The sequence below is a fragment of the Gracilinanus agilis genome, chromosome 2 (genome assembly GCF_016433145.1).
Source record: "Gracilinanus agilis isolate LMUSP501 chromosome 2, AgileGrace, whole genome shotgun sequence".
In the NCBI taxonomy this organism is placed as follows: domain Eukaryota; kingdom Metazoa; phylum Chordata; class Mammalia; order Didelphimorphia; family Didelphidae; genus Gracilinanus; species Gracilinanus agilis.
The window spans coordinates 672,438,704-672,449,559 of record NC_058131.1 but is presented as its reverse complement, the minus strand read 5'-3'; the positions used below and the strand labels follow the sequence as shown (position 1 = coordinate 672,449,559).

At 47.5% G+C, this 10,856-nt stretch overlaps 1 protein-coding gene across 1 annotated transcript; it reads left to right on the top strand.

Moving 5' to 3' along the window:
- The first annotated feature begins 257 nt into the window (after positions 1 to 257).
- On the top strand, positions 258 to 2,618 carry DDIT4 (DNA damage inducible transcript 4). Its single transcript, XM_044662821.1, has 3 exons — positions 258 to 396; positions 562 to 845; positions 1,186 to 2,618. Exons 2-3 carry the CDS (start codon positions 659 to 661, stop codon positions 1,677 to 1,679), a joined length of 681 nt encoding a protein of 226 aa, XP_044518756.1. The 5' UTR covers positions 258 to 396; positions 562 to 658; the 3' UTR covers positions 1,680 to 2,618.
- The last annotated feature ends 8,238 nt before the right edge of the window (positions 2,619 to 10,856 follow it).

Below are 10,856 nucleotides of genomic sequence, written 5' to 3'. Positions count from 1 at the left end.
GGTGGGGAGGGCGGGGGAAGCTGAGAGCACCGGTTGCTGTGGGGAGAGGGAAGAAGGAGGGGCCCCGGCCGCTGTCACCAGGCAGGAGAGAACGTTGCGAACGTGCGCCTGGCTTTCATTGGTCAAGCTGGGCCACACTCCCGGATCGCGATTGGGCAGCCAGGAGGCCCCGAACTCCGGCTGGATAAGAAGGCGTGGCCTCGCTCCGCTCAAGAGATATAATAGGAGAAAGCTCGCGGCTCCGGCTAGGAGAAGAGCAGGGGGAGGGTAGAGTGGGAGGCTAAACCTGGGCATCTCTCGTTCCCTCCGCTTCATTGTAAGAAACTCGGGGCTCCTGATCCATTCAGTCGCCCGCTACCCGTCCTTGTCCTCAGAGGCTCTCGCCAGGTTTCCCCGGTAAGTGCTCCCAAGCCCCCGAACCTCCCTTGGCGGGACAAGGGCGCCCCGGGTCCTTAGCATCCATCCTTTTGGGTCCCTCTCGCCCCGGTGGTGGGGGTGGGGGGGAAGGGAAGGACGTGCCAGCCCCGGGACTGACCCCCGCGTCCGTGTTCCTCCTTGCAGCGTCTCCAGCCTGACCCCATCCGTGGGTTCCTCCCTCTCCTGTGCCTTGAACCTGACTCCAGTTTCGCAGACGCGGCTGCGGCAGAAGGTGCCAGCCATGCCAGGACTCTGGGATCGCTTCTCTTCCTCGTCTTCCTCGCGGCCGTCCACCCCGGACCAGCCGCAGCAGCGCTCGGCCTGGGGAACGGCAGCCCGAGGAGAGGGACTTGGCCGCTGCGCGAGTCTGGAAAGCTCCGACTGCGAGTCGTTGGACAGCAGCAACAGCGGCTACGGCCCCGAGGAGGGTAAGTTGGAGCCCAGGGAGGAGCCGAAAACGGGCCGAGGGGGGCGGGGAGCCTCCCTGGAGGGGCAGCGCAGAAAGGGTTAACCATTCCAGCCTCAGTCGCCCTACTTGCTGCCATCCACCCCCCTGACTTCTTTGGAGAGTGGGTGGCATTCGGGTGCCGAGGGGATGGAGAGAAACTGAGGCCAAGAAGGAGCTCTAGGGGGGCGTGAATGCTAGCCAGAGCCTTCCCCCGGCGCCTTAGACAAGGGAAGCTAGCTCCGCCCCCTTTCTCAGCCTCCCCACTTTGTCCCTGGATTATTTGAGCTGCGCCCGCTCACCCTCCTCAATGTTCTCTCCAGATTCCGGGTACATGGATGAGGTGTCTCTGCCCGATTTCGACCTGCTCAGTGACCCAGAGGATGAGCACCTCTGTTCGAATCTGATGCAGCTCCTCCAAGAAACCCTGGCCCAGGCCAAGCTGGGCACCAAGCGCCCAGCCCGCCTTCTGATGCCCAGTCAGCTGGTGGCCCAGGTGGGCAAGGAGCTCATGCGCCTGGCCTACAGCGAGCCCTGCGGCCTTCGGGGTGCCCTGCTGGATGTCTGCGTGGAGCAAGGCAAGAGCTGCCACAGCGTGGAACAGCTGGCCGTCGACCCCAGCCTGGTGCCCACCTTCCAGCTGACCCTGGTGTTGAGATTGGATTCCCGACTCTGGCCCAAGATCCAGGGACTCTTCAGCGCGGGGCCCTCCTCCTTCGCTCCGGGCTTCAGCCAATCCCTTACCCTGAGCACCGGCTTTCGGGTCATTAAAAAGAAACTGTACAGTTCAGAGCAGCTCCTCATCGAAGAGTGTTGAGATCCAGGCCTGGGCTCCTCCCGCCCCCTGCCCACGGGACACTTGCAAGGGGGAATGGCCACTTCTGAGGACGGAAGCTGGCCAGCGGGGAGGGCAAGGGGCTTGCTTTGTGGAAAACGACTGGGCCACCACTGAGGGAGGTTGGAGGGGAGGCGAGGCCCACCTTCTGGGGGAAGCTCACCCAGAGTCCCCGCGTGCTGTGGGCAGGTGGCTGATTGGGAAGGTAGAGCTGGCTTCTTCAGAGGTGTGAACCTCCCCCTGGGGGGAGGGGAGGGGGGAGTATGGGATCTGCAGATGCCCCAAGGGGCCAGCCACATTCTCCAAACTGATATGTAGCATGAATTTCCTTATTTTATTGTTATTATTGTTATTATTACTGACAGTGAAGATGACAAGTAATGGGTGTTGACGTTGTGGAGGCCAGAACTGAGCAGCTGGGCTGTGTGGGTCCTGGCCTGTTTGCAAAGGGGTTCGGGTATGTGTGCTTGTGTTTAACAGGGAGGGTTGGGGTTGGGGAGTTAATAGAGGATCGTTCTGTCATTTTTGTCCTGTGTGACTTAAAACCAGGGTCTGAAGGGGCCAAGTGTGTGTGTTTTTGGTTCAGCTTCACTACTACTGACCTGTTTTTAGGCAGCTATCTTACAGACTCGAGAATGTAAGAACACAGGAAGAGTTTGGGTGTTGGGGTCTCTAGAGATCTTTTGACACTTGAAGAGGGGGAAAATGACTGCTGGGAGCTGCAGCCAGCCTTCTCTGCCCCTGACAAGGGAGTTGGGAAGTGCTAGGGCCAAGCAGTGGGGTTGGGGGCTGGAACCCCCTTCCCAAAGTAGTGCCATATGGGGCTTCCATCTAGAACCGTTTACGGGAATACACTTGATGTTCAAGTATTAAGACCTATGCAATATTTTTTACTTTTCTAATAAAAACAAGTTTGTTACATATGACTGTCCTTTGTACATCTCTGGTACGTAGGGTGGGGGTGTCTGCAGGGAGAGAATCCTCCATCTTTTCCCACCTCTGCATGTGTCCATTCCCTAGTGCCCGATGACCAGGAGCATCTCCAGATAGCCAGCCTCGATTCTATCCCTGGTGGTGCAAAGATTTAGATCCTCTCCTTAGAATACTTCAAGCAAATAGGAGTCAGCCTTCTCAATGAGGGAGGGCTAACCTCATCCTAGGTTAAGATGACTTCCTGGGTAGATGTGTGAACCTTTTAGGAGAACTTATTTGGCAAACAAGTCCACATAGGTTGACTTCCCCTCCACCCCAGGTGTTTATTATCAGAATGGGAAAAGTGATATCCTCCCCTTTCTAGTTGAGGCTAATTATCAGGTGAAGGTTAATTGGCTATAAGACCTTTGGTGGCTCCCCATTATCTTCAGAATCATGTCTAAGCTGTTCTCTCATTCTAGGCTCTCCATAAACTAGCTTTTGGCCTCCTCAACTGTGACCCCACACCAAAAGACCTCTGCTTCTGCAAAGCCAATCCCAGCTGATCCTTTTGCTTCTTTCTACTTTTTCCCCCACTTTAACTCTTCCCCCAAGTTCTTTCTTCCCATTTTCTAAATCCTACTTAATCTAACTTCTTCCTTCAAAAACTTACCCAGTACTCAATAAGGTTGTAGCATTAAAGAGATCCTTGGGGACCAATAGGAAAGGGAACAGGCATTTATTCATCTTATGTGCTCAGCAATCTACAACTATTACTCAAATGTTGGAAAGTAGCTTTTGAATTGGAATGGACCTCAAGGCCCAGCCCGATTATATTGGAGGGTCCAACCTTCTCCTAGAAATGGACTTTTGGGGTTCACAAGTGAAGTGACTTGCCCAAAGTCACACAGTGGCATGTGGCACTAAGGATTATGAATCTAGACCCTCTCAACCCATATTCCTTGCCAAACTCCCTTCTCTGCATACAATGATATGCTGAACCAATCATGCCATCTTTAGTGTCACCTAACTTATTCCATAATCACATATTATCTCCCCGTCAAGACTTGTACAAGCCAGTGGAGAACAGTCTCCTCTTTTTTTCTTTGTATGGCTCCCAGTGCATAACAAGTCTGGGCATAGAGCATGCTTCAAGCATGAATTGGAAAAACCATCTCAGCAACACTGGATCTCAAAGCCCTCCACACAGCCTTCCCCTAGATTATTCTCCAGCCAAAGCTATGCTACTCCTGTCTCTAGTTTAAACTGACACAGATGCCCACCTGGTCTTTGCTCCTGGATGGCACCAGCTAGACCAACATGCCACAAGAGTAGGAAGCCCAAAGTTGCCAATCTGCCTGAGAAGTGACCTCCCCTCAGGCTGGCGGCTAGCTCTTGCCTGAAGTCCAGCCAGGGCCAGGGTGGGTTGGGGGCTGTGCAAATGCTCCCACAGCCAGACCCAGTCCCTGGAAATGGCATTCTCTAGGGACTAGCTCATGCTGCTTTCCAGGGATGCTGGGACCGGGCCAAAGCTCACAGCTGTGTTCACCAGGCCCTGAGAGACAGAGAAAGAACTGTGTCTTGTCCCAGGGAGAGAAATGATATTTGGGGTTTGAGTGGAACCTTCTAGCCCAGTCCCTTTGAAGTGCTGTGTGAGCAATAATAACTTTTTTACCTTCAAAGAAAGCTGCAGAGGCTCTTTGGAAACGAAGCCCACTTTAGCCCCATTGTGCAGAAAGAAAGACAAGAGATTGGAGTAGGGGTTCTTCTCTGCTCGGTTTGGGTCAGAAACAGGGCTGGGACTCCATCTCCAAATATCTCCTCCAGGCCTCATCTGCCTCTACTAGGACACACTGTCCCCTTGGGAGCATCTGAGAGGATAGGAGAGAAGCAGCCGGTTCCAGTCTTGGTCTTAATCCCTAGCAGGGAGGTAACTTGGAACAAATCACCCCCTCTGAGTCTGGGTTTCTCATCTACAAAGCAAGGATCATAAAACACCACCTTTCTCACAGGGTTGTTAGTGCTAAGAAATCACTTTGTAAAGCAGGTTAGTAACGTGAGATGTTCTTTATTTCGAATCCCAGAAAATAATAGGCTCCCCAGAGCCCCCAACTGGACCCCTTCCTAGTTTGACTTCCTTTGAGATATGAGAAGCTAGTCAAGGCCAGAGCAAGCAAGCTCTAGGATTCTCCAGAATGGGAGGGCTATTTTTCTGAAGCAACCTCAGGGAAAATTTTGCTTAGTATTCTTTCTTTCTGTACTTAGTTCCGTTTACTGGAAGATTTATTTGGAAAATTCTTTTTTTTTTTTTCTTTCTGGGCTAAATTCTGAGCAGAAATTGAATAGTACCTAGAAAGATCTTGCTTCTCTCCTTCACCTGTTATCAGGCCTTTTTCACACATCTACTTCAAAAAGAAATGCAGTATGCGATAACAAAAATGATGAATACGTTCATTTAAAAAGAACATGGAAAGAACTCCTGGATAAGGAATGGGGAAATACACAACTACAGATTTAATACTTGAAAAATAAATTGTGACTGTTACCACCACCAGAGAATGAATTGAAAAATGGAAACATGAAAGACATAATAATCACCACTGTCTCCTGGATGATGCCTTCTATGATGGAGGGAGGGAGGGAGAGAGGGAGGGGCTAAGGCACTTGTACATAAATTAACTAGTTAACATCCATATAGTTCTTCAAGGTTTACAAAAGCCTTTACAAATATTTCCTCATTTGATAACTATTCAGAGCCAGGAGGAACCTTAATGGCCATCTAGCCTAATCCCCACTCTCATTATTTTAAAAAATCCTTACCTTCTGTCTTAGAATCAATACTAAGTATGATTCCAAGGTAGAAAAGTAAGGGCTATGCAAATGAAGTTAAGTGACTCACCCAGGATCACACAGTTAGGAAGTGTCTGAGGCCATTTGAACCTAGGGCCTCCCTTCTCAAGGCCTGGAACTCTATCCATGGAGCCACCTAGCTACCTCTCTCTTTTATTTTTAACGTGAGGAAACAGAAGTCCAAGGACATTAAGAGACTTGCCCAAGTTTATGGAATAGTATGATTCCGAGGCAAGATTTGAACCTAGGTCCTCTGACTCCAGAGTCAGTGAGTTTTCTACTGTACCTATTCTTATAGTATATTCCAGCTCTGAAATTCTACAGTTCCATATTGTGACCCAACCTAGTCTCCTAGTTAAAAAAACAATCATTAGGGGAAGCTGGGTAGCTCAGTGGAGTGAGAGTCAGGCCTAGAGACAGGAGGTCCTAGGTTCAAACCCGGCCTCAGCCACTTCCCAGCTGTGTGACCCTGGGCAAGTCACTTGACCCCCATTGCCCACCCTTACCAATCTTCCACCTATGAGAAAATACACCGAAGTACAAGGGTTTAAAAAAACAAACAAACAAAAAAAACCAATCATTGTATTTGGCCTGTGAGATTAATTTGGGTCATCTTCACCTTCCCACCCTTCCCAATTACTGCCTAATCATGTTCTCTTCCTCAAGAATCAGCAATGACTCTCTATTACCTTTTATATTAAATAGAAATTCTTCTGCTTTGCTTTAAAGAACACGTATAACCACTGCCAGCCAACCCGCCCAATTGTGTTTTCTACTATCCTTTCTTAAATATTCTCTACTCTATTCAGCACGTCTCCTTATCAACTCATGAGCAGGTTGTACTCATGCTTGCCACATTGTCCCAATTTTTTTTTAAAGAAAGAGAATAGATGCTTGACAGTATAGGACAATGACCCTAATTGCAACTCCTGGCAAAAGACTAGGCTATATTATTAGAGGGTAGGTTAATGAACATTCAGAAAAGGAAGCAGTAATCACAAAGAGTCCACAGTATGGTTTCATTAAGAACAGGACATACCAGACTAACCATATTACCTTATTTGACGGGCTCATTAGATTGGCTGGTTGGGAAAATGCTAGAGATGGAGTCTGCCTAGGTTTCAGCGAAGTATTTGATAGAATATCACCTGTTATTCATGTGGAGCAGATGGAGAAATGTGGGCTAGAAGTTAAAGCAAGATAGATTTGGAAATGAGCCAATGATCAGAAACAAAGAGTAGTCATTCATGTTCAATGTCAATTTGGAGGAAGGTCTTAGTGCCCCAGGGATCTGTGCTTGATGCTGTGTTATTTAATATTTTTAATCAGTGACTCAGGAAAAAACCCAGGGATGATATTTTTACCGAACGTTCAGTAACCCAAAACTAGGATAGATAGAGACCTAATGAATTAGACGATAGATTCAGGATCCAAAAATGTCTCCACAGGCTAGAAATCTGGGACAAATATAATAAGATGAAGTTGAATGGAGATAAATGTAAAGCTTTTGAACTTGGGTTAAAAAAATCAACATTACAAGTAAAATAAGGAGAGATATATCACCATATGGCAATTCTTGGGGGGATGGGAATCTGGTGATTTTGTTGGCTATAAGCTCATAATCTTGTATACCCACAAAGGTTAATTTGATGATCTTGGCCTGCATTAAGTAGACAGAAAAAGGAAAGTGTTGGACCTGTTCACAGGGTGGTGTGTTCAGGTCTCTGTGTTTTACCTTTTAGGAATGACACTGATGATTTAGAAAACATCCAGAGAAGGGCAGGCAGGATGGTGAAGGGGCTTGAGAAGTTGCCCCAGGTAGACTGGTTAAGGAACAAAGAATGAAAATGGAAGATGGAAAGGAGACAAAGTTGTCTTCAGGTATTGAAAAGGCTCTCATCTGGAAAAGAGATGAGAGTTTTTCTCCTTGGTTCAGAGGGCAGAAGTACCTGTAAAAGACGGGGCAGCGGGGATGTTAAAATATAACCTAAATGGTGACAACATACCCCAGCAGGGAATGGGCGCTCAGAGAGTCAGACTTCAGCTGGATATAAGGGAGAACTTCCTAACAATTCGAGAGATGCAAAAGCAAATTGGGTTGCCTTTGGGAAGCCTTTGGGACGTAGGTAAGGAATTAGCCATCAGGGATGGGGTGCTTTAGAGGGCCTCCGAGGTCCCTTCCGAGGCTACAATGATCATATGTGGACGGTGAGCTCCCTTGACTGCAGAGAGGCTCTCTTATGCACCTACACGTCCCAGAGCATCTTTGCACAGGGCAAGGTTACAAAGGGCTGGCCAAATGAGGCACAGCCATTGACGCCGATCTGGCATTTTGTGATTACAAAGTGATATCTCATGCGTTCTCTCACATGACTCTTACAACAGCCCTGTGAGGAGAAATACTGTAGTGTGTGTTTTATGGAGGAGGGAAGAGAGATTCAGTAGGTGAAGTGATTTACCAAAGGTCACCAAGCCAGTGAGGGGCACGGTCAGAAACCCAACTAACTAATCCAATTGTCTTTCCACTCTATTGTGCCTCAAACATTTATTGATTGATTGACTGATTGATTAATTTATCATCTCTGCCACACTTGGCTCAAAGGCTGTACCTAGATCTGCAACAAACATGGAGATAAATGGCCCTAGACACATTCGGGAAGGCAACAAACATTTATTAAATATTTACTATGTGCCAGGCATTGTGCTAAACACTGGGGATGCAAAGGGAGGCGAAAAAAACTCCACAATCTATCCTCAGGAAGCTCTTTTTTTTTTTTTTTTTTTTTTTATCTTTTCCTTCCATTTTGGAGTTAATCCTATATACTAGTTCCAAAACAGAAGAGCGGTAAGGACTAGGCAATGGGGGTTAAATGACTTGCTCAGGCTCACACAGCTAGGAAGAATCTGAGATCAGATTTGAACCCAAGACCTCCCATCTCTGGGCCTGGCTCCCAATCCACTGAGCCCCCCAGCTGCCCCCAAGAAGCTCACAGTCTAATGAGGAAAGACAACATGCAAAGTACTGTGTACATATATGATCTCTACAGGATACACAAGAAGTAACCTCAGAGGGAAGGCTCTACCAACAGGATGATCATCAGGAAAAGCCTCCTTATAGAAAATGGGATTTGAGCTGAGAAGGGAGAGCATTCCAAGCATATTAAACAGACAGAGAAAAGGCAAAGGGAGGGACAGCTAGCACAGTGGATAGAGCCTTGGGCATGGAGTCTGGAGGACCTGGATTCAAATCTGGATTTGGATCCTTCCTAGCAATATGACTCTGGGCAAGTCACTTGACCCCAATTTCCTAGTCCTAGTCTTAGAACTAAAACTAAGATATAAGATAAGGTTTTTTTAAAAAGGCAAAGAGAAACGCACCTTTTTGAGGAATGGCAAGAAGGATACTATCACTGGAATATGTGGAAGGGGGAAAGATAGGAAGGGGCCAGGATGTGAAGGGCTTCAAAAACCAAACAGAAGCTTCTCTATTTGATCCTGGAAGTGATATGGAGCTGCTGGTGTTTATCAACTAGGGAGAGGTGACTGGATCAGAACTCCACTTGAGAAAGATCAGTTTGACAGCTGAGTGGAAGATGAACTGGAGCAGGGAGAGACTAAAGACAGGGAGACCCAGCAGAGGCTACTGAAGGACACCTGAGCTAGTAATGACTTCAGAGGCTGCTGGAACTTGGGCTGGTTCTGTGGAGTGGAATTCTGCTGAGGCGTCCCCTGGGGCCTCGTGCAGGTTAGGAGATGCCAGGCCAACCCAGCAGGAGGCTTTTAAGAGATGAAACAAAAGAACAAGATCCAATTAATAGATCATTAAGGGACCCTATAATTATAACTGAAAAGGATTCTTTAAAAAATAAATGAGAAATTAGAAAGTGGCCCATTAAAGTCAGACAAGTCCATGCTGGGGCCAAGCTGAAGAAACATTTACATCCTGGCTCTTGACGGCCAGCATTTCAGAACCCAGAAATAATATTCTCCCTTCTCACATAAAACTGGGGGAAACCACCTGCCAATAGCCTCAGAGACCTTGATGGTGGTTTCCTCCTTCTCTATTTCATTCCTTCATTTCCTCACTCATTCCCTTGATTACTCACATCAGGTGGAGGGAAAAGAACTCTGATTGGGAATCAGGAGACCCGGATCTGAATCTTTGCTCAGCTATGATTTACTGGCTGTGTGATGGTGGCTAAGTCACTTCCTCTTTCTGGAGATCTGCTCCTTATTCTGTAAAAGGAAGGGCTTGGACTAAAGGGTGCTCTGAGGTCTCTACTCTGATGCTTTCAGAATATTTTAGCAATTAAAATTGAGTCTCGGATTATACTTATTTGTTAGACCAGGCTTTTGTTTTTTCTTTGAAGTGGAAGGAGGTGGGAAGAGAGAAAATCAATGTTTGTCAGTTGAAAAATAAAAAGTCAAATCTATCAATGAATTGATGACATTCTGCATGCTTTTACTAGGAGGGCAGACTTGGGAAGTAGGAAAGAGAGAAAATTCAGCAGCTGATCCCTCTTTTCTTTTCCCCTCCTCCTCCAGCCTTTTAACAAGTGGGGCTGCTCAGAAGCACTGAGCCAGCTATTGGATGTTCAGTGAGATAGCCTGACTCTGGAAAGGGACCAAGAAGAAATATCTATGACTCAGACTCTCATCACCTCTTGCCTGGATAATTACAATGGCTTTTTAGTTGGGCTCAGGGCCTCAAGTCTCTCCCCTCTCCAATTTATACTCCAAAGAAAGCTTCCAAAAGTACAGACCCGATCACATCATCCCCTGCTCCATGCACAATGGCTCCCTATTTTCTTTGTTGTTGTCCACCCATGCCAGACTCTTTTTGACCCAGTTTGGGGTTTTCTTGGCCAGGACACTGGAGTGGTTGGCCATTTCCTTCTCCAGCCCATTTTCCAAATGAAGAAACGGAGGCAAACAGGGTTAAGTGATTTGCCCAGGGTCACACGGCCAGTAAGTGTCTGAGGACATATTTGAACTCCGGAAAGTGTTTCTGACTCCAAGCCCAGCACTCTATCCACTGGGCCATCTAGCTGCCCTGTTTTCTCTAGAATAAAATATATACTCTTCTATTTAGCAATTAAAGCTCTTCATAAGCTATCCTCATTCTACCCTTCTCATGCATTATTCCCCTCCATGAACTCTATGGTCCAGCCATATGGGGCCTATTTGCTCTTACTCATATGTGACAGTCTACTTCCTATTCCTATACCTTTCTCCAGGAACTGTGCCCCACGCCTGGAATGTGCTCCTTTCTCATTTCTGCTTCTTGGGATGCCGACTTTCCTTAAAAAACAGCTCAAGAACCAACTTCTACATGAGGTTTTTCCTAGTACTCCCATCTGTTAGTGCCTTCCCCTCCAAGATTGCCCCAGAGCTCTT

Excerpts from the sequence above, each read along its gene's own strand:
- DDIT4 (XM_044662821.1), top strand. The coding sequence starts at position 659 with ATGCCAGGACTCTGGGATCGCTTCTCTTCCTCGTCTTCCTCGCGGCCG. Across the intron at positions 846-1,185 it reads CGGCTACGGCCCCGAGGAGG|ATTCCGGGTACATGGATGAG; the intron begins GTAAGTTGGAGC and ends TGTTCTCTCCAG.